At 50.6% G+C, this 23,580-nt stretch overlaps 1 protein-coding gene across 1 annotated transcript in view; it reads right to left on the bottom strand.

The window, feature by feature from the left end:
- DNMT3B (DNA methyltransferase 3 beta) overlaps window positions 1–23,580 on the bottom strand; it is a 73,189-nt gene that overhangs the window by 13,930 nt on the left and 35,679 nt on the right. The window contains 13 exon segments of the mRNA XM_048497166.1: window positions 235–383; window positions 482–572; window positions 2,013–2,158; window positions 5,115–5,199; window positions 8,406–8,589; window positions 8,714–8,826; window positions 9,792–9,871; window positions 12,096–12,140; window positions 13,598–13,726; window positions 18,827–18,971; window positions 20,509–20,616; window positions 23,327–23,367; window positions 23,370–23,484. Coding sequence (XP_048353123.1) covers window positions 235–383; window positions 482–572; window positions 2,013–2,158; window positions 5,115–5,199; window positions 8,406–8,589; window positions 8,714–8,826; window positions 9,792–9,871; window positions 12,096–12,140; window positions 13,598–13,726; window positions 18,827–18,971; window positions 20,509–20,616; window positions 23,327–23,367; window positions 23,370–23,484 — 1,431 coding nt within the window.

Genomic DNA, 23,580 nt, shown 5'->3' with positions numbered 1-23,580 from the left:
CAAGGCATGAGATGAGCAAAAGTAGTTTGCTATGTAGCAAGTAGGAGAGTATTATTAAACCAGTTTATTTCTGTAATAACAACAAGCTAGCATCTTGTGGATCCACTCCACTAACAGTGGTACTTTCTACCAGCGAAGGGAACGTTCTGGATCCAGCCCTAGCAGGGCAGATAGCTGAGCAACCACGGCTGATTGGTGCCCATTCCTTTTTCTGGAACAACTGGTGGTTCTTACCTCCAAGAAGCGACAGATGTCTCTCTTGTCGTTCATCCGCATGGCGACGACGTTCTCGAACATCCAGAAGAAGGGGCGTTCCTCTCCCGCCTTGGGCCGGGAGTAATTGAGAAGGTGATAGAATTCAAAGAACAGCCGCCCAGTCCCCTCTACGGAGGAAGAAGAAGAGGAAAGACAAACAGGTTGAAAGTGACAGCTGGCGGCATCTGGTCTGAAACCACTGCTCCCTTCTGCCCAGACTTCTCACCATACAAGCCCTTCCGAGCAGGATTCACCATGGACAGGTCGTTGCAAGGACTTCCGCCAATCACCAAGTCAAATGGGCCCCACTCATCTATCTGGAAAAGGTGGATTGAGGTGCTTAAATCAGCAAGGTAAAGGTAGTCCCATGTATCCCTACTAGGCCTCTGCGTTCAGCAGAGGCCAATTTGCTGGTAGTCCCTGGCCCCTCAATGATGCGGCTGGCCTCCACCCGGGCCAGGACCTTTACAGCCCTGGCCACTGCCTGGTGGAACACTCTCCCTCCAGCTGTCCGGGCCCTGCGGGATCTTGGTGAGTTCCGCAGGGCCTGCAAGACGGAGTTGTTCCACCGGGCTTTGGGAGCGTCCAGCCGCTGATAAGCACCCCCTTTTATTCTCCTGTACTTAGGGTCCATTATCATCTATGGGACCCATCCTTTCTTCTCCCCTCTTGGGAGGGTTTAATGAGGGCTATTGGGGGCATTGTTCATATGTTATATGCTGCATTTTAATTTAAATTATTAAGAGCTTATTATGTATTTGTAATCTTATGTTGTTCACTGCCCAGAGCCCTTCGGGGATAGGGTGGTATATAAGACGGAAGGAAGGAAGGAAGGAAGGAAGGAAGGAAGGAAGGAAGGAAGGAAGGAAGGAAGGAAGGAAGGAAGGAAGGAAGGAAGGAAGGAAGGAAGGAAGGAAGGAAGGAAGGAAGGAAGGAAGGAAGGAAGGAAGGAAGGAAGGAAGGAAGGAAGGAAGGAAGGAAGGAAGGAAGGAAGGAAGGAAGGAAGGAAGGAAGGAAGGAAGGAAGGAAGGAAGGAAGGAAGGAAGGAAGGAAGGAAGGAAGGAAGGAAGGAAGGAAGGAAGGAAGGAAGGGGAATCCACCCATTTTAGAATATGTATGTAACACTGAAGTTGCATAAATCAATCCGTGAGGGCATCTGCATAGCGGTTGCTTGGCATTTTAATCCATTTGATTGCTTCCGGCAGAGAGACATTCTGTGTTTGGGCCGTGTCAACACGTGGGATTCCACTCAACACATGCAAATCACACCTGCAAACTGCACCCTTAACACTTTCAACCAATGCAAATGGTTCTTTCTCCCACCCTGGACATTCCACAGGTATATATACTCCACTTGGGTTTACTACCATCAGATCCTCTGAAGATGCCAGCCAAAGTTGCAGGCAAAACATCAGGAGAAAATGCCACTGGAACACGGCCATACAACCCGGAAAACCCACAACACCCTATTGATTCCAGCCATGAAAGCCTTCAACAATACAATCAGGTTTCCATCTCTAACAACAACAACGGAGGCCATACGCATTTATATAGTGTTGAGAACACGAGGCCAGAGGTCACTGGAGAGCGTTCGCATCCTACCCTTTGCCTTGGTCAGGTGAAGCCCTTTCTGGGAGGCTCCCAAAATCCCAGAGCCGGCATTGCAATCAATAAGCCAGACCCCCAAGCACAGGACTGACTGGCCAGCCTCTGTGAAGTCAAGACACATCAGACACACGCTGAGCGCATCTCCTCACATTTCTCTTGGTTATGTTCCTGACGTCATGGACATATTGGATGTTTCCTTCGTGCCGCACACTCCCCACAGCTATGGAGTCTTCGCAGATCTCGGAGGCGACGTATCTGTCTACTTTAATGCCCATCTCTCGAAGCACCAGATAACCTATTGAGGAACAGCGCTGTGGGTGAGACTTGAGACACCTACACCAAACAGATGTGCCGTTCTTGCCTCCTCTAACACAAAAGTGAAGAAACTGGACTTGGAGGCAAGGTACAGATTGGGGAATTCTCAGCACACCGTAGCCCCAACGCATGCATCCAACACAACACTCCGCTCAGTGGTGGGAATCAGCAGGTTCGCACCATTTTGGCAGAACCAGTTGTTAAAATGGCGCTTGTAAACAACTAGTTATTAGAGTTCAGTAACTCCAGTAGCTCTCAGATACTCAAGGGATAACTCTCCCATCAGCCCCTGCCAGCATGGCCAATTGGCAGGGTCTAATGGGATTTGTAGTCCTTGAACATCTGGAGAGCCACAGGTTGATCCCATGATAGTTCCATGGGAATGTCAACTCAATGCATGGCAGCTGTGAAAAAGGCAAACTCTATGCTGGGGATAATTAGGAAAGGAGTTGATAATAAAACTGCAAGGATTGTCATGCCCTTATATAAAGCCGTGGTGCGACCGCACTTGGAGTCCTGTGTTCAGTTCTGGTCGCCACATCTCAAAAAGGATATCGAAGAGATAGAAAAAGTGCAGAGAAGGGCAACGAGGATGATTGAGGGACTGGAGCACCTTCCTTATGAGGAGAGGCTGCAGCGTTTGGGACTCTTTAGTTTGGAGAGGAGACATCTGAAGGGGGATATGATTGAAGTCTATAAAATTATGCCTGGGATAGAAAATGTCAACAGAGAGAAATTTTTCTCTCTTTCTCACAATACTAGAACCAGGGGGCATTCATTGAAAATGCTGGGGGGAAGAATTAGGACTAATAAAAGGAAACACTTCTTCACGCAACGTGTGATTGGTGTTTGGAATATGCTGCCTCAGGAGGTGGTTATGTACACTAACCTGGATAGCTTTAAAAAGGGCTTGGACAGATTTATGGAGGAGAAGTCGATCTATGGCTACCAATCTTGATCCTCCTTGATCTGAGATTGCAAATGCCTTAGCAGACCAGGTGCTCGGGAGCAGGAGCAACAGCAGGCCATTGCTTTCACATCCTGCAAGTGAGCTCCCAAAGGCACCTGGTGGGCCACTGTGAGTAGCAGAGAGCTGGACTAGATGGACTCTGGTCTGATCCAGCAGGCTAGTTCTTATGTTCTTATGTTCTTATGTTGCAGACCCCTGAACTAGTTGTTAAATTATTTGAATCCCACCACTGGCTCTGCTGGTAGCAGTGATAGACCGTAACAACTCGTGATTGTTGCAGGTAAGCAGTGAAACATACAAGGAGGAACATACATAATAATGAAAGCCCAACAGAAAGCCCAAAATATTCTGAGAGGCCCGTCTTATCCAGCACACTCTCTTTTTGAACTGTGACCATCCGGCAGACGATACAGGTCTATCAAAACTAGGGCAAAGAGGCTTAGAGACAGCTTCTACTCTAGAGCTGTGGCTATGCTGAACTCCGCGGCTTCGTGTTGACGTGTTTGGGGCTGTGTAGGGATGGGTGGAGGAAGGGGAAAGTGAGGATGGGGTATGAGTCTGGAATTGTGTGCATCGAGGAATGCTGCTGCAAATTTCGTTGTGCGTGCACAATGACAATAAATGCTTATGCTTATGCACAATGCTAGACGGGGCATCAAGCGGATCACGTAGGCTTCACAGAAAACTGCCAGTCGTTTGAAAAATAAAAGACTGACCAACACCATGATAAGAAACTGTCCAAAGAAGAGGAAGAGGCGTTTGGATTTATACCCCACCTTTCTCTTCTGTAAAGAGTCTCAAGGTGGCATACAAACTCCAGCATGGTGTAGTGATTAAGAGCAGGTGCACTGTAATCTGGAGAACTGGGTTTCATTCCCTGCTCTGCCACTTTAGCTGTGGGGGCTTATCTGGTGAACCAGATTTCTTTCTCCACTCCTACATTCCTGCTGGGTGACCATGGGCCAGTCACAGTTCACTGGAACTCTCTCAGCCCCACCTACCTCACAAGGTGTCTGTTATGGAGAAGGGAAGGGAAAGGAGCTTGTAAGCCACCTTGAGTCTCCTTAGAGCAGTGGTCAGCAACCTGTGGCTCTCCAGATGATCATGGACTACAATTCCCATCAGCCTCTGCCACCATGGCCAATTTGCCATGGTGGCAGGGGCTGATGGGAATTGTAGTCCATAATCATCTGGAGAGCCGCAGGTTGTAGACCTCTGCCTTAGAGCATAGGTGTCAAACTCGTGGCCCTCCAGATGGACTACAGTTCCCATCATCCCCTGCCAACATCATGCTGGCAGGGGATGATGGAAACTGTAGTCCATAACATCTGGAGGGCCGCGAGTTTGACACCTGTGCCTTAGAGGAGAGAAAGGGGAATATAAATCCAAACTCTTCTTCTTCTTTCTCTCCCCATAACACCTTGGGGGGTAGGTGGGGCTGAGAGAGCTCAGTGAGAACTGTGAAAGGCCCAGGGTTACCCAGCAGGCTTCATGAATAGGAGTGGGGAAACAAACCTGATACTTCAGATTAGAAGAAGAAGAAGAGTTTGGATTTACATCCCCCCCTTTCTCTCCTGCAGGAGACTCAAAGGGGCTGACAAACTCCCTTCCCCCCTCACAACAAACACCCTGTGAGGTGGGTGGGGCTGAGAGAGCTCCCAGAAGCTGTGACTAGCCCAAGGTCACCCAGCTGGCGTGTGTGGGAGTGCACAGGCTAATCTGAATTCCCCAGATAAGCCTCCACAGCTCAAGCGGCAGAGCTGGGAATCAAACCCAGTTCTTCCAGATTAGAACGCATCTGCTCTTAACCACTACGCCACTGCTCATGTGGAGGAGTGGGGAATCAACCCCAGTTCTCAAGATCAGTCTGCCTGATTATCTCCAAAACTCTTCAGAGCTCCCCACCCCCCAGAGCATTAATCGCAAGTGCAAAGTCGACACCAGTTGAGCAGACGAGGCACCCTACCTGTCGCGATGCCGTCAAAGAGCGAGAGTACTCGAATCGGCCTACGCTGGGCCGCTGGGACGGCTGGGTAGATTTTGGGTGTTTCCTGCAGGGAGAGACAGATGGAAAAGTCAGGGAGAAAAGGCACCACCAGCCACCCCACAAGAGCCACAGGGTATACCACAGCACAGTGCGGCAGGGCACAGCCGAATAGTTGCCACACTGAACATAAGAACATAAGAACATAAGAACTAGCCTGCAGGATCAGACCAGAGTCCATCTAGTCCAGCTCTCTGCTACTCGCAGTGGCCCACCAGGTGCCTTTGGGAGCTCACCTGCAGGAGGTGAAAGCAATGGCCTTCTGCGGCTGTTGCTCCCGATCACCTGGACTGCTAAGGCATTTGCAATCTCAGATCAAGGAGGATCAAGACTGGTAGCCACAGATCGACTTCTCCTCCATAAATCTGTCCCAGCCCTTTTTAAAGCTATCCAGGTTAGTCATATCCCCCCTCAGACGTCTCGTCTCCAAACTAAAGAGTCCCAAACGCTGCATCCTCTCCTCATAAGGAAGGAGCTCCAATCCCTCAATTAGGATTCCCACCCTAGGGTGGGAAATGCAGCAGCTACTGGTAAATTTCAAAAATAAAAATAGATACGGTCGGGCGCTATTTGGGGGTCTCTGCCACTGACCCCACCACCAATCCCAAGGTCTCTGCCACTGACCTCTCCATCCCTCAGCTTGCCCAGCTCGCCCAGATGGACTGGCTGTCACTCGCCGAGAGCCAGGGGCTGGCTGCCGCCGAGAAGAAGGCAGAGGCAGAGAAAGCGGCTAAAGGGGGGAGGCAGAGAAGAAGGCAGAGGAGAGCGAAGCAGAGAAGGAGGCTGAGAAAGCGGCTGAAAGGGGGGAGGCAGAGAAGAAGGAAGAGGAGAGCAAAGCAGAGAAGGAGGCTGAGACAGCGGCTGAAAGGAGGGAGGCGGAGAAGAAGGAAGAGGAGAGCAAAGCAGAGAAGGGGGCTGAGAAAGCGGCTGAAAGGGGGGAGGCAGAGAAGAAGGCAGAGGAGAGCGAAGCAGAGAAGGAGGCTGAGAAAGCGGCTGAAAGGGGGGAGGCAGAGAAGAAGGCAGAGGAGAGCGAAGCAGAGAAGGAGGCTGAGAAAGCGGCGGAAAGGGGGGAGGCAGAGAAGAAGGCAGAGGAGAGCGAAGCAGAGAAGGAGGCTGAGAAAGCGGCTGAAAGGAGGGAGGCAGAGAAGAAGGCAGAGGAGAGCGAAGCAGAGAAGGAGGCTGAGAAAGGGGGGAGGCAGAGAAGAAGGCAGAGGAGAGCGAAGCAGAGAAGGAGGCTGAGAAAGTGGCTGAAAGGGGGGAGGCAGAGAAGAAGGCAGAGGAGAGCGAAGCAGAGAAGGAGGCTGAGAAAGCGGCTGAAAGGGGGGAGGCAGAGAAGAAGGCAGAGGAGAGCGAAGCAGAGAAGGAGGCTGAGAAAGGGGGGAGGCAGAGAAGAAGGCAAAGGAAAGCGGAGCAGAGAAGGAGGCTGAGAAAGCGGCTGAAAGGGGAGGCAGAGAAGAAGGCAAAGGAAAGCGGAGCAGAGAAGGAGGCTGAGAAAGCGGCTGAAAGGGGGGAGGCAGAGAAGAAGGCAAAGGAGAGCGAAGCAGAGAAGGAGGCTGAGAAAGCGGCTGAAAGGGGGGAGGCAGAGAAGAAGGCAGGAGAGAGTGAAGACGGGAGAGGGGGAACGCCGCACAAGAATTAAGGGGGACCCTCACTCGCGTATAAGTCAAGGGAGGCTTTTTCAGCACAAATAAAATGTGCTGAAAAAGTAGACTTATACACGAGTATATACGGTACATGTTCAGCATGCAGACACAATCCCCAACATCAGATGAGATGTTAAAAAGACCAGGCAGTAGTAGGGGATGAGAAAAACCCTGGAGAGCAGCTGCCAGTCTGAGTAAACAATAGTGACCGTGATGGACAAAGGGCTTGATTCAGTAGAAGGTCGCTTCACTGGGAAGGGATCAGTGGCAAAGATACTGCTTGGTGTGCTGAAAGTTTAGGTTCAACCCCTGGCTTCTCCAGTGGAAAGGCCCAGGCCGGGGTTGATGGGAGAGGTCTCCTCTTGAGTCTGAGTCGGCAGTACTGACGGCCACGGCCCAAGGGTCAAATTCAGGGTAAGACAGCTCCATGAGTTTGTGACGGAATTGTTGTGGTTCATGGGTTTAGACGTGTGGCAAAAGTCTTTTATAGCTGCCGGTCTGGGGGAGTGGAGTTATTTTTAATGTGGTTTTTATTGCTGTTTTAATTGTTATATATTTCATTCGTGGTGTTTTTACTGTGGTTTTTATTGTGGTTTTTATTGTTTTTCAACCTTTGAGAGCTGCCTGGAGAAACTAGTGTGAGGAGTGGTAGAAACATAAATAAACAAATAACACGATTGGTCCACAATATTCACTATTGTCTGCTCCAGTGATGGCGAACCTTTTCGAGACCGAGTGCCCAAATGGCAACCCAAAACCCACTTATTTATCGCAAAGTGCCAACATGGCAATTTAACCTGAATAGTGAGGTTTTAGTTTAGAAAAAACGGTTGGCTCCGAGGCGTGCGTTACTCGGGAGTAAGCTTGGTGGTAGTCGGTGGCTTGGCTTTGAAGCAACCGTGCAACTCTTCCAACAGGTGAATCACGACCCTAGGAGGGTTTACTCAGAAGCAAGCCCCATTGCCAGCAACCGAGCTTACTCCCAGGTAAAGGATTGTGCTTTAGTTCTTCGCATGAAAATCAGTGGGGTTTAACAGCACTTAACAGGGTTACCCACACTGCCTCCCCAAAACTAGGTCTTAGGCTTAATGCTAATAATCGAGCCCAGCGGCCCAGGCCAGCCTAGATGTGTGTGTGGGTTAGGGAGAAACTAGTAGGAGGAGTGGCATAAACATACATACATACATACATACATACATACATACATACATACATACATACATACATACATACATACATACATACATACATACATACATACATACATGGATGGATGGATGGATGGATGGATGGATGGATGGATGGATGGATGGATGGATGGATGGATGGATGGATGGATGGATGGATGGATGGATGGATGGATGGATGGATGGATGGATGGATGGATGGATGGATGGATGGATGGATGGATGGATGGATGGATGGATGGATGGATGGCGCGATTGGTCCATAATATTCACTACTGTCTACTCACATGGCAGTACATCCCTGCTGCAGCACACATGTCATCTTTCTGGGTCCCATTTCTTTCCAACCCCCCCACCCCACCCCCCACCCCCCCACTCCTTACATATTCCTGCTCCTGGTCATTGGTGAAGAACTCGTTCAGGCGCGTGCTCCAGTCATGGCGCCGCTGCAGGACACCGAAGCGCTTCTGAGGCTGACACATGTAGCAGCTCCAGGGCTCCTGCTCCTTGGCCGTGACGGAGGATCCCGGCCCCACCAGGGCTTCCAAGCAATCCACACAGAAGCACCTGCACGGGAGAGGGCGGACGGCAGCGGGCTAAGCGGCAGCTTGGAGCTCAGCAGGGCGCACGGGGAGGAGCGGAGCTTAGGGCGGGGTCCCCGAATCGGTGCCAAGAAGAAAGAGCCACCCACCGAAAGCAGCTGGCGTTGCCGCAGAGCAAGAGCTCGAACCCCGCACAGCAAATCGCGCAGTAAGATTGGTACCCATCTTCATCATACATGTAGAAGAACTCCAGAAACCGATCCTGCAAGGATGGACAAAGCAGGGTGGGACACGATTCCCTGGCAGTCTCCTCCCCGCTTTTTGCCGAGACCCCGGGTGTGGGCAAAGTCCCATGGGCCAGTGCCTTGGTTTCCGAGCCGGAAGACCCAGGTTTGAATCCCCTCTGGCACGGAAGCCTTGGGCTGGTCCCACTTCCAGCCTAACCTACCGGACAGGAAGAAGAGCTGGTTTTTATAGATAGCTTTTCTCTACCATTAAGGCAGTGGTGGGATCCAAAAATTTTAGTAACAGGTTCCCATGGTGGTGGGATTCAAACTGTGGCGTAGCACCAATGGGGCTGGGCGGGGCACAGCGTGGGCGTGGCCGGGCATTCCGGGGGCGGGGCATTCTTGGGCGGGGTTGTGGCAAGGACGCAGCCACTGCGCCAGTCCTTGGGCGAATGCACGCAGGCGCAGGCGGCCACGCACGCCGGTGCACCTCCTGCTAGACTGCTACAAGTTCTGCGCGCTGCTGCTGAGAGGAGGGGCGTACCTAAGGCAAAAATCACGTGGCAAAATCACCCATTAGTCACCCCCTCTCGGCACACACAAATCATTAGTAACCTGCTCTCGGGAACCTGTGAGAACCTGCTGGATCCCACCTCTGCATTAAGGCTTACCAAAGCGGCTTACAAAATTTCTCTCTGTCGACATTTTCTACCCCATGCATAATTGTATAGACTTCAATCATATCCCCCCCACCCCGACGTCTCCTCTCCAAACTAAAGAGTCAGAGGTGCTTTGCCATTACCGGACTCTGCACAGCAAAACTGGACTGCCTTGGTGGCCTTCCCTTCAACTACTAGCCAGGGCCAGGCCTGCTTAGCTTCAGAGGCCAGTCTGGGCTTTTCGAGCCACTGCCAGGCTAGAAATCAGCTCAAAGGCAGGCTATCGTTCAGAGAAACGAGCAAATAAAACCAATGGAACCCGCAGGGCCGGAGCCGCTCACCTGGCAGGTGCTGCACAATCCCCCTTCAAACAGCGGGTGGAAGGTCACCGCGTTTTTCTTCCCACACGCTAAGCAGCTGTCTGTTCAAGAAATGGGCGAACAAGCGGGTCAGCTGATTTGGAACAGAAATCTCTGGCGGGAGCCTAGTCTAGCTTGGCGCTGAGAACCGTGGAGATGCACCACAGTTGTGGGTTTGCTCACATTCTTCGCATGCACAACAATAATGCCTAATTTGGAAAGGTGGAAGGGGTCTTGGTGTTCTAGGAAGGGTCTCGCGCTTCCTTTGCAGGCAAGTCCTGTCCCTGGCGTCTCCCTTTCAAGTATCCCACCTGCCTTCCTCTGCCAGATACCTTAGAGAAGACACAGGGCTGAACAAGACAGACCATGGATCAGAATCCACAATAAGAGAAGAAGAGTTTGGATTTATACCCCGCCTTTTTATCCTGTAAGGAGACACAAGGTGGCTCACAAGCAGTGGCGTAGGAGGTTAAGAGCAGGTGCATTCTAATCTGGAGGAACCGGGTTTGATTCCCAGCTCTGCCGCCTGAGCTGTGGAGGCTTCTCTGGGGAATTCAGATTAGCCTGTGCACTCCCACACACGCCAGCTGGGTGACCTTGGGCTAGTCACAGCTTCTCGGAGCTCTCTCAGCCCCATCTACCTCGCAGGGTGTTTGTTGTGAGTGGGGAAGGGCAAGGAGATTGTAAGCCCCTTTGAGTCTCCTGCAGGAGAGAAAGGGGGGATATAAATCCAAACTCTAAACTCTCTTTCCCTTCTTCTGCCCACAACAGGCACCTTGTGAGGCAGGTGGGGCTGAGAGAGTTCAGAAAGAACTGTGACTAGCCCAAGGTCACCCAGCAGGAATGTAGGAGTGCAGAAACAAACCTGGTTCACCAGATAAGCCTCTGCCACTCAGGTGGAGGAGTGGAGAATCAAACCCGGTTCTCCAGATTACAGTCCACCTGCTCTTGACCACTACTCCAATGTAGACAGCTAAACTGGCCAACCACATTGTCTCCAGCTAAGGCAGGGAACCTCGCCCCTCCTTCCGGTGGCATCATGGGACTCGCGTATGGGAGGAATGGGAACATTTCCACTAACTCCTTGGTTTGTTCAACATAATGCAATGGCTAGAGAAGGGAACCCGGGTTCAAATTCCTATTCCGCCTCGGCTCCAAAGTAACTCTTTCTCACATTCATTTGGGGAAACAGGAGAGGGGTTATTTCTGAATAAAGGGGATAGCAAAATCCCGGTTCACCAGAACTGCCTTAAACAAGATGGGTGCTTCGCTGCCTTCCAATAAGCACTGGTGATCAGCAATACAGAGTTCCATTTATTGATTCAAGGTTCAAGACCTAACAGCACCTAATGTAAGGTTGTTGTGTGTGGGGGTAGTCCGACCTTGGAAAGGTTCCCGCCGGAGGCTTTTGGATTAACGCCCAGGAAGGGGAATTTCAATGCTTTGGCTATCTTGCACTTGCTTGCTTGCCTGGTGTGAAACTCTGCGTGAAATCTTGTCTTGTTTATACTCTTTTGGCGGGAGCCTGTCTGTTGCCCTGTATAAGCGTTTGATTGAGATCTGGGTCTCAGTTCTCGCTAATTTTGAAACAGTTCCCCTGGAGATTTAAATTTCTGGGCGTTATGATTAAAGAGGACTTGACCTGGGGCGTACAGACTGCCGCGGTGGTTAAGAAGGCCCAGCAAAGACTGTGCTATCTTAGACTGTTAAGGAAACAACAACTGAATGGAAAACTCCTGGTGTCCTTTTACCGCTGTGCTATAGAGAGTGTCTTAACCTACTGCATCTGTGTATGGTTCTCCAGTTGCAAAGTGGCAGATAGGAAGGCGCCCCAAAGGGTGATCACTACTGCCCAGAGGATTATCGGCTGCCCTCTCCCCTCCTTGGAAGAACTCGATAATTCCCGAAGCCTAAAGAAAGCCCAAAATATTCCGAGAGACCCGTCTCATCCAGCATGCTCTCTTTTTGAACTGTGACCATCCGGCAGACGATACAGGTCTATCAAAACTAGGACAAAGAGGCTTAGAGACAGCTTCTACTCTGGAGCTGTGGCGATGCTGAACTCCGGGCTTCGTGTCGATGTGTTTGGGGCTGTGTAGGGATGGGTGGAAGAAGGGGAAAGTGAGGATGGGATATGAGTCTGAAATTGTGTGCATCGAGGAATGCTGCTGTAAATTTCGTTGTGCGTGCACAATGACAATAAAATGCTTATGCTTATGGAGGGCAGGATATGAATATTTGCATTTAATCCATGACCGTTTGGGGGGCACGGAGGGAAAGCGTCACCTTCCAGACTCCTGTTGCAGTTCCTCACTTCGGAGACCATCCGCTCTGGAAAGAAAGAAAGGGACAAGGGTGGGAATGAAGCCATCTGGTGGGGGTCCAGAGGCCGGCTGCTTCTTCACTCCAACAGCCCACCACAAAAAGTCCCAAATCCCACAGTAAACCTTTGCCTGGGCTCTACCATTCCAGAGCGCAAATGGAGGTTAAATCAAAGACATTTTTTTAAATAAAAAAACTGAATGCAGAAAAGTAGGACGTGCCAAATCCCCTCTCCATAGGAGGTTAAGAGCTCCTGTATCTAATCTGGAGGAACCGGGTTTGATTCCCAGCTCTGCCGCCTGAGCTGTGGAGGCTTATCTGGGGAATTCAGATTAGCCTGTGCACTCCCACACACGCCAGCTGGGTGACCTTGGGCTAGTCACAGCTTCGAGCCTTCCAGCCCCACCCACCTCACAGGGTGTTTGTTGTGAGGGGGGAAGGGCAAGGAGATTGTCAGCCCCTTTGAGTCTCCTGCAGGAGAGAAAGGGGGGATATAAATCCAAACTCTTCTTCTTCTCTTCTTCTTCCCAGACTCCATCAAGGAGTCCTGAAAGACCGGGACTCCCTTTTGCAGATGCCAGACTACAGTGGACAGCTCCAGGTTGGGCAACAGCTGGAGATTTTGGGTGTCAAACGTATGGAGGGCCAAGTTTGGGTTAGGGACATAATGCCGAAGAAGAGGAGGAGGAGGAGTTTGGATTTATATCCCCACTTTCGCTTCTGTAGGAGACTCAAAGGGTCTTACAATCTCCTTGCCCTTCCCCCCTCACAACAAATACCCTGTGAAGTAGGTGGGGCTGAGAGAGCTCCGAGAAGCTGTGACTAGCCCAAGGTCACCCAGCTGCCGTGCGTGGGCGTGTGTAGCGTCCACCTTCCAAAGTGGGCGTCAGGGATGTCCAACTCTGGCCCCCCAGATGTTAACGGACTACGATTCCCATCAGCCCCTGCCAACATGGCCAATTGGGACTGATGGGAATTGTAGTCCATGAACATTCTCGAGAGCCAGAGTTGGGCACCCCTACCCTAGGGTAAACTGATCTCTGTAGCTGGGAGATCACCTTTTTTTCCCGAATACCTTTAATGGCATATAAATAGTTTAACATTAACACTGCAAGACAATAACAGCCTTTACAACTTCTGACGAGTTAAAATAACACCATTAAAAAATTTAGCCGCCGCTTCCAACAGCTCGTAGTTGGTGGCTGTTTAAAAGATACATAACCTTCTGTTTATCTGTAGTGCCTTCACTTCCATGCAGGAAGGGGACTATGTGCTTCTTCCTACCTATACTTACCTGGCAGGTGAGACACCTGGATCACGGGAGATCACCTGTAATCCCCGGAGAATTCTACCCATCACACCACCCGGAGGCCGGTAGCCCTAAGGCCGACCCTAACAAAGCCAGGAGCTTGCCATTCTGCCGAGCGGCAAATTGGATCTTGGAAACCTCCTCTTCTCCCACCTACCTTGGTTTTGCTGCTCCTCTGCTTGCTCCCTGTTACCGTTGTAAACAGTGGTCTTGAGCCGTTTGGGGGGCGGGGCGGGCTCAGGTGAGGGAGCCTCTTCCACGGGGCTTTCCGCGACCGCTTCGTTCTCTGCAAGGGGGAGACAGCAGGAGAGATCAGACTTCCGGCCCACCGAGATGCGGGCTTTGGGGGAGAAGCTGGGGGGGTGGGGGGGCAGACCCTTCCGTCCAACTTCCAGAATGTCTCCTTTGCTTCCTGGAAGGCAGTTGCAACAGCCTCGGCAACCTGCTTCCAAAACGTCAAATTGCTCTGGGCCGACCTAGAGATGTGATTGGGCTGTGGAATCATATGGTACAGTTCTCCTTTCCCCATCGCGACATTCCCCTTCGCAGTTTTGACATATTGCAGGTCGGCATGAGAAATTAAATGGGAATTGGGGGTGGGGGGGTGGGGGGAGTTTTGCAAAGCTGCAGACAACACACAAAAAGTTTAGAAACTCAGAAATGCGTAAAATATTACACAATTTCTGTTTTCAAAAAATTAAAAGGAAAAAAAGGAAAAACCGGCCTTCTTCTCCGGTACAAAGGGAGGACCAAAAGATTTTACGCAGGTTTCCAGATCGCAGGGGGTGCCGTGCCCCTAACCCCAGCAATGTGTAAGGGATACCGTGTTCCCCCGAAAATAAGACAGTGTCTTATATTAATTTTTGCTCCCAAAGATGCGCTATGTCTTATTTTCAGGGGATGTCTTATCTTTCTGTGTTCTGTTCGTCGGGGATGCTTCCAAACAAAAACTTTGCTACGTCTTACTTTCGGGGGACGCCTTATATTTCGCGCTTCAGCAAAAACCTCCGCTACGTCTTATTTTCAGGGGATGTCTTATATTCGGGGAAACAGGGTAACTGTATAGCCTGATCTCATCTGGTCTCAGAAGCTAACAGTGGGCAGCCTTGGTTAGTACTTCGATGGGAGGTTTCCGAGGAAGTTCGGGGTCACTGTGCAGAGGCAGGCAATGGCCAACGACCTCTGCTTAATGACTTGCCTGGAAAACACCACAAAAGTTGCTGCAGATCAGCTGCAACTTGATGGCACGTCAAAGGGGCTGACAATCTCCTTGCCCTTCCCCCCCTCACAACAAACACCCTGTGAGGTGGGTGGGGCTGAGAGAGCTCCGAGAAGCCGTGTCTAGCCCAAAGTCACCCAGCTGGCGTGTGTGGGAGTGCACAGGCTAATCTGAATACCCCAGATAAGCCTCCACACCACAAGTGGCAGAGCTGGGAATCAAACCCGGTTCCTCCAGATTAGATACACGAGCTCTTAACCTCCTACTCCACTGCTGCTCCTCCACCACACTCCGAGGTAGTGCATTCCACTGTCGAACAGCCCTGACTGTCAGAAAGTTCTTCCTGATGTTCAGGTGGGATCTCTTTTCCTGCACCTTGAACCCATGACTCCTGGACCTAGTCTCTGGAGCAGCAGAAAATAAGCTTGCTCCCTCACCAACACGACACCCCTTCAGATATCTGAACATGGCTATCATGTCACCTCTCAACCTTCTCTTCTCCAAACTAAACATCCCCGGCTCCCTAAATCTCTCCTCACAGGGCATGGATTCCAGACCTTGATATCCTGATGGCAGCCATTTGGGAGAACTGACTGACTGAGAGAAGGGAAGTGCCAGCTCAACTCAGTTTCTCGTTCCACACTGACACCCTTTGGGTTTTTCTCAGCTGCCATTCGTGTGTCTATAGAACAGTGGTGGTGAACCTTTGGCACTCCAGATGCTATGGACTACAATTCCCATCAGCCCCTGCCAGCATGGCCAATTGGCCATGCTGGAAGGGGCTGATGGGAATTGTAGTCCATAACATCTGGAGTGCCAAAGGTTCGCCACCAAGGCTATAGAATATGGCGGGTGACTCCAGATTCAGAGCAGTGGAGCCTGGAGAGGGCAGGATTTAGGGAGAGGAGTATAACGCCATACAGCCCCCACTCCAAAGCAGCCCTCTTCACCATGAGAAGTGATCCCTGTCATCTGGAGAGGAGCTATAATCCCAAGAAATCTCCAGCCATCACCTGGAGAGTGGCAACACCACAATGCAAATCCAATCAATCCATTTCTATAACATTCTAGTTTCCGGCTGTCCTCTGCTGCCCCCTACAGGTTAGCTGAGAAACATACCATGTGAGCATCTCAAAGAGAGATCTTCATCTATGCCAGTGATGGTGAACCTTTTTGAGGCCGAGTGCCCAAACTGCAACCCAAAACCCACTTATTCATCGCAAAGTGCCAACACGGCAATGTAACCTGAATACCGAGGTTTTAGTTTAGAAAAAACAGTTGGCTCCGAGGCGTGCGTTACTCGGGAGTAAGCTTGGTGGTAGTCGGTGGCTTTGCTTTGAAGCAACCGTGCAACTCTTCCAACGGGTGAATCACGACCCTAGGAGGGTTTACTCAGAAGCAAGCCCCACTGCCAGCAACCGAGCTTACTCCCAGGTAAAGGATCGTGCTTTAGTTCTTCACATGAAAATCAGTTGGGTTTAACAGCGCTTATCAGGGTTACCTACACTGCTTCCGCAAAACTAGGTCGTAGGTTTAATGCTAATAATCAAGCCCAGCGGTCCAGGCCAGTCTAGATGTTGGGGGGCCACTCTGTTTGCACGTGCCCACAGAGAGGGCTCTGAGTGCCACCTCTGGCACCCGTGCCATAGGTTCACCACCACTAATCTATGCTCAGTCTCAGAAAAAGATGACAGTAGGATTGTGGTTTTTTTCCCCTGCCAATAAACTCAACATGCTGGACCTTCTCTGTTGCAGAATCCTCCGCCTAGGTCCTAGTGCCTGCCTAGCAATTTTGATGATAGTTTGTTTGATGAACTATAAATACCGTGTTTCCCCGAAAATAAGAGTGTCTTATATTAATTTTTGCTCCCAAAGATGCGCTATGTCTTATTTTCAGGGGATGTCTTATTTTTCTGTGTTCTGTTCGTCGGGCATGCTTCCAAACAAAAACTTTGCTACGTCTTACTTTCGGGGGATGCCTTATATTTCGCACTTCAGCAAAACCCCTACTACGTCTTATTTTCAGGGGATGTCTTATTTTCAGGGAAACAGGGTAGTATTACGTGCAATAACGCACAAAATAATGGTTTTGAAAACAGCAGTACGTGAAAATGAATGATAATTCTCATATTCATTCGGGACTATATTTTAATGTGGAAGCATTAATTTTGTTGTAACTCCTCACTGACCCCAACAGTTACTCATCCGAGTTCCTGCTCCTTCACTTCTACACAAGTCCGCAGACGGTTCTGTCCCTTGCCCTGCATGACTCTACTGCTGGCACCTTTTCTTGGCCGAATCCTCCTTTCTGTCCCTCCAGCCCCACAACCTTTCAACCGCTTCTCAGAACCCCTCAAGCCCCTCCCGGGCTGCCCTGATCCCTTTCACCTTCCCCATCTCCGCCACTCCGCTGCCATCTTCTTTCTTCCTCTGCTTTGACAGACTGCACGATTCAGAGGCCCCTTCCGCACACACAAAATAATGCGTTTTCAAACCGCTTTCACAACTGTTTGTGTAACCCCCATGCTCAGAATGGGTTGACCCAGAAAGGGGTGGAGACTCAAAGCAGCAGGAGGCTGCAGAGCTCGTGTAGTTTGGAGGAGACGAGGCTACCAGACTCGGACCTTGATTTGTATAAGCCCTGAACACCTTGTTAAGGGTTTTTGTGGTTGTCATGGGTGAGAGTTCTCCTGGAAACCTTCATCATGTTGAATCCTGTTCACCCAGCCCTTGGAGTCTTCAGGAGCCAACCCACTTGCAAAGAAGAATTGGACTTGGCAGTATCAGTAGACTGCAAATATAAGGACTTGAAAATGCAACCTGAACAGGACCTTGAAGTGTGATGTTAAATGTTGATGTTTGATGTTATATGTTAAGTAAACCATGTTTTTTTTAAATTTGTTGTTGCAAACTCATTCCAAGTTCTGCCCCACAGAACCCACAGATAGAGGTTACATTTGCAAGTGGATTTTGCTATTCCACACAGCTTCAAAGAGCACTGAAAGCAGTTTGAAAGTGCATTATTTCTAGCATGTTGCGGAACGAATAGCAGTGTTGGTGCAGTACACTTTGCATCTACATTTCCGCAAGTCAGCGGCCGAACCAAGACTCAAGGGGCTCCATCAGTGGTGCAGCTGCATGGGGAGTTCCTTTGCCTCGTCAGTCTCTGGGCTCATCTCATGCCACAGCTAGCAGCGGGCACATTTTCCAAAACTGTACCACTTCAGATCATGGGTCACGGCTTACAAACCTAAGCAGCTCCATGCTGGATCCAAGCAAAGGCCCGTGAAGTCCCGGCCATGCTCCCCAGAAACTTATACTAAGAAGCATGCTACCTCTGATATTGGAGGGGGGAAGATATTCATGATGACTAGTAGACGTGTCTTCCATGAATTCTTCCACTCCCCTTTAAACGCCTTTCAAATTGGCAGCCTGAACATCATGTGGCAACGAGTTCCACAGTTTAGCTATGTGCCGTGTGAAGATGCACTCCTTGAGTCTGTCCTAAACCTCCCACCTTTCAGCTTCAGCAGATGAACCTAGGTTTTTGCTTCATGGAAGAGGGAAGGAGGCTATAGGAGAACCAGTGTGGTTTAGTGGCTAAGAGCAGATGAACTCTAATCTGGAGAACCGGGTTTGATTCCCCACTCCTCCGCATGAGCGGCGGACTCTTTATCTGGTGAACTGGATTTGCTTCCCCGCTCCTACATTCCTGTGGGTGACCTTGGGCGAGTCCCAGTTCGCTCAGAGCTCTCTCAGCCCCACCTGCCTCACAAGATACCTGCTGAGGGGAAGGGAGGGGAAAAGGTGTTTGTAAGATGCCTTGAGTCTCCTTATAGGAGAGGAAGGGATGGTATAAATAAGAACATAAGAACAAGCCAGCTGGATCAGACCAGAGTCCATCTAGTCCAGCTCTCTGCTACTCGCAGTGGCCCACCAGGTGCCTTTGGGAGCTCACCTGCAGGGTGTGAAAGCAATGGCCTTTTGCGGCTTTTGCTCCTGAGCACCTGGATAAATCCAAACCCTTTAAAAAAGATCCCCCCCCACACACACACACACACACGGGGGCGACATCTGCCTGACTCTACGCCAGGAGATTCCTCATAATCAGCAACCTCCGGCATCAAACGTTGCCCCTCTTCCTGCAGATCAAGGTCAGCTTCCCACCTACGGCTGTCTTGGGTGGCTTCAGCCCTTTGACTCCGGTGGGCTTAAAGCCTTTGAAGGCCCACTGCACCATGGGCTTCAGCTTCTCTTCCAGAGAGTCCCCTGCGTTGCTCGAGAAAGTCTTGCCGGTCCGGCTGCTCGCCACCTGCCAAAGGGAGGATACTTTACCACACGGCCAAGCGTTTTCAGGAAATAAACAGTGACCGACATGAGAGATTTGACCGGCTGTACAGATTTTTTTGAGGACGATGTTTCAGCAGCAGCTGCTACTACTGAACGAGGATTTTCACTGTGTGACTGGAGGTCATTTGCAGCAGCCATTTTGTGACAGGCCCCACCTCCTGTGGCGTGGTATGGCAGCCATTTTGTGACGGGCCCCGCCTCCTGTGGCATGGTATGGCAGCCATTTTGTGACGGGCCCCACCTCCTGTGGCGTGGTATGGCAGCCATTTTGTGACGGGCCCCACCTCCTGTGGCGTGGTATGGCAGCCTACCAGACGGGCCCCGGGCCCTGTGGCATGGGGTATGGCAGCCATTTTGTGACGGCCCCACCTCCAAAGTGGTATGGCAGCCATTTTGTGACGGGCCCCACCTCCTGTGGCGTGGTATGGCAGCCATTTTGTGACGGGCCCCACCTCCTGTGGCGTGGTATGGCAGCCATTTTGTGGCTGCACCCTGCACAGGGTGTCAGAATCCCAAAGAAACCCGCGGACTCAAAAATGTTGGGGACCCCGACTTTAGCAAGATGCCACGTCAGTGGTTCAGAACTGAGGGGGCTAAGTAATATTCTAGAACTGAGGGGGCTAAGTGATATTCTAGAACTGAGGGGGCTAAGTGATATTCTAGAACTGAGGGGGCTAAGTGATATTCTAGAACTGAGCGGACTAAGTGATATTCTAGAACTGAGGGGGCTACATGATATTCTAGAACTGAGGGGGCTAAGTGATATTCTAGAACTGAGGGGGCTAAGTAATATTCTAGTACTGAGGAGCTAAGTAATATTCTAGAACTGAGGGGGCTAAGTAGTATTCTAGAACTGAGGGGGCTAAGTAGTATTCTAGAACTGAGGGGGCTAAGTAGTATTCTAGAACTGAGGGGGCTGAGTAATATTCTAGAACTGAGGGGGCTGAGTAATATTCTAGAATTGAGGGGGCTGAGTAATATTCTAGAACTGAGGGGCTAAGTAATATTCTAGAACTGAGGGGGCTAAGTGATATTCTAGAACTGAGGGGGCTACGTGATATTCTAGAACTGAGGGGCTAAGTAATATTCTTCCTGCAAGTCAGGACAGATCGTCAACAAGGACGGAGGGGGAGCTTTGCTGAATTCTCCCTCGCAAATGTCTCACTGCAGAGGAATGTGCAGAACCGCACTAGGCTCTTGCCAAAGACGGTCAAGGTCAGAAAAGAGGGGGCCAGGACCTCACTGCATCTGCTTGTGAAGTGGGCGGAGGGGGAGCAAAGGAGAGTCACCCCAGCCTTGCGGTCCCATCTGGCCAAGGAGAGCTTTTCAGCTGAACCTCAAACTCACTATCTCTTGGGCGCATCAACCTGCCACAATGCAACCTCAGCTTGTTGGCCAACATTCCCGAAATATTGTGGATCCGCTTGGGGGTCACCGAACACAGGAACACGATCAGAGACCCTAGCGTGACCGTCCCCCTCGCTGGTTTTCCCCAGTACCTCCAAAACATGAAGGATGGCTTGCCGGTAAGACACGAGCTTATTGAAGGCCGTGCTGTTGAAGTTCTCCCGGAACGCCGCCAAGCCAACCAGTCTGTCTGTTGAGACCTGCGGGGGAAATAAGAGTCGTGCGATCAGCTAGGAGGGCCCCTTCGCCAGGTGGGAGAAACCGCTGCCTGCTTTCGAAGACACACAGGAACGAAACTGTGGCAGGCGGCATCACAGAGAGAGAGCAGGCCACGGGGCCAACCTTCATAACCTCCATACATGTGATGTTTATGAAACTGAGCATTGATGGAGAAGTTTGTCTGAATAATGCATGCAGTTGGACGGAGCAGAGGCCAGTGGGTCAGAGCGAGGGAGGAAAACATGGAGACCCAACTGGTTGTGGTGGGTTTTCCAGGCTGTGTGGCCGTGGTCTGGTGGATCGTGTTCCTAACGTTTCGCCTGCATCTGTGGTCGGCATCTTCAAAGATGTATCACACAGAGAAGTATGTTTCACACTGTGTCCAGCGAGAAGGGAATGTTTAGTGGGGTATATACTGTCTTTGTCCCAGGATGGGGAACCAATCAGTAAGTGGAGTGTTCTGGGGTATCCGGGATGTATGGCCGTGTTCCCGTGGCATTTTCTCCTGACGTTTCGCCTGCATCTGTGGCTTCAGAGGATCTGAAGATGAAAGGAATATCTGAAGGAAAAATCCTGTCCCAGATATAAATGGGAGATACAGCTGTAAGGTTCTTGTACAATAGTCAATGATTGAGCAGAGCAGGGGTGTCCAACTCGAGCACTTCAGATGTTCATGGACTACAGTTGCCATCACAGATGCAGGCGAAACATCAGGAGAAAATGCTACTAGAACACGGTGATACAGTCCAGAAACCGCACAACACCCCGGTGATTCCGGCCATGAAAGCCTTCGACAATACACGTTTTGTTTCAATTGCCATACCTCCAATAACTGCCATTGACCCTCTTCCCTGGTTCTTAGTTTACGAATAACCTGCGGTTTCCGATACTGCGGATAATTGCCTCGCCAGATGTCCATGGGCTACAATTCGCCATGCTGGCAGGGGCCATAGAACTGGTAGTCCATGAACACCTAGGAGAGCCGCGAGGTTGCAGACCCTGGCTTGGGGTGTTCTTGAACATAAGAATGCCAGCTGGATCAGACCAGCAGTCCATCCAGTCCAGCACTCTGCTAATGCGAAAGTGGCCCACCAGGTGCCTCGGGAGCCACCCGCAGGTGAAAAGCAATGGCCTTCTTTGCTGCTGCTGCTGCTCCCGAGCACCCGGTTCACAAGGCATTTGCAATCTGAGATCAAGGAGGACCAAGATTGGTAGCCATAGATTGACTCTCCGCACCACCAAGCCTTTTAAAGCTATCCAGGTTAGTGGCCACCACCACCTCCTGTGGCAGCATATTCCAAACACCAATCACACGTTGCGTGAAGAAGTGTTTCCTTTTATTAGTCCTAAATTTTCCCCATATCAATGGATGCCCCTGGTTCTAGTATTAAGCAGAAAAGAGAGAAAATTTTCTCTCTGTCAACATTTTCTACCCCATGCATAATTTTATAGACTTCATGAAATATGTTATAATTTTGAAGGTTGTTTCAATTGTTTTTTACGTGCAATGTTTTGGAGACCCGGTTTGGTTGGGAAAGGCAGCATAAAATGTTTTAAATTTCTAATGAGCCAGAAGCAACGCGCTAAAACACCTTCCAGTATATTAACAGCTCAGGCCAGGTGTGAGCCAATCGGCTGGCTGGTGCCAAGGTCACGAATTCACTTACTGTTATCTGCATGCTAATAGGCCTTTCGATCTTAATCACTGTGGTTTGCAACATAGTGAAGTCGGGTTCCCTCCTTCCAGCCCCGCTTCTGGGCCTGGAACAAAGTCTATAGCATGTCCTTGAAACACTTGGGACACATAACAAAGCTATTCTCACCTCATTACTCTCTTGTTCCATTCAAATGCGGGAAGGTGGGCGGGGAGAGGGGGAGAGAGAATGAGTGAGGGGGTGTTTGGGAAAAAATCTGCAAGCAGAAGCCATGATCTCAGAGTCTACTGATTTACTCTAGAGCAGGGGTGTCCAACTCTGGCGCTTCAGATGTTCATGGACTACAACTCCCATCAGCCCTTGCTGGCACGGCCAATTGGCCGCCAAAGGCAATTAGCTGAAGGTCCAACCGCTAAGTGACATAGAGGCTGAGGGTCTCTTGGCGCTGGGAGCTACACGTTTACTGCTTTCAATGTGGAGGTTCGCTGTAGTCACCGTGGCTCTGTGAATTTGTCTAGTCCAGGGGTGTCCAACTCTGGCGCAGCAGTGGCGTAGGAGGTTAAGAGCTTGTGTATCTAATCTGGAGGAACCGGGTTTGATTCCCAGCTCTGCCGCCTGAGCTGAGGCTTATCTGGGGAATTCAGATTAGCCTGGGCACTCCCACACACCAGCTGGGTGACCTTGGGCTAGTCACAGCTCGGAGCTCCTCAGTCCCACCCACCTCACAGGGTGTTTGTTGTGAGCGGTAGCGCAAGGAGATTGTCAGTCTCTTTGAGTCTCCTGCAGGAGAGAAAGGGGATAAAAATCCAAACTTTCATGGGACTACAATCCCCATCGCTACAGATAGCAGGGGCCGACAAACGTAGTCCATGAACATCTGAAGCCAGAGTTGGACACACCCTGCCTTAGATTTCCTCTCAATCATTTTTTTTTCAAAACAGAAAAACAGCACATTCAGTTTTGAAAACGCCTGAAATGTTCCTGCCCAGTTCAGCTGTTGATTTCAACGGTTAGATGTCCACCGCTGCCCTCCAACTTCCTGAAACCTTCTATCCCCAAACCATTTCACCCAGCTGCCCCGGAGCAGCTCTGGCGTTTAGATGTGGCTTTCCAGGACACTATGATGGCCGGCCACCAAGAGAAACCTTTGATCTTGCCCCAGACGAGCTCCCCAATTCTAAATTTCTTCCCGTCCTGTAAGCCAAACACAAGGCAAGGTCGTCATGTGAGGAAACGCTGTCACTGCTACCAGAAAAGGTCTTTGAAGAATAGACAGGAGAAGAATCCTCA

The sequence above is a fragment of the Sphaerodactylus townsendi genome, linkage group LG05 (assembly GCF_021028975.2).
Source record: "Sphaerodactylus townsendi isolate TG3544 linkage group LG05, MPM_Stown_v2.3, whole genome shotgun sequence".
Taxonomy (NCBI): domain Eukaryota; kingdom Metazoa; phylum Chordata; class Lepidosauria; order Squamata; family Sphaerodactylidae; genus Sphaerodactylus; species Sphaerodactylus townsendi.
The sequence above is the reverse complement of the archived record's forward strand: the minus strand, read 5'-3'. Positions and strand labels throughout refer to the sequence as shown.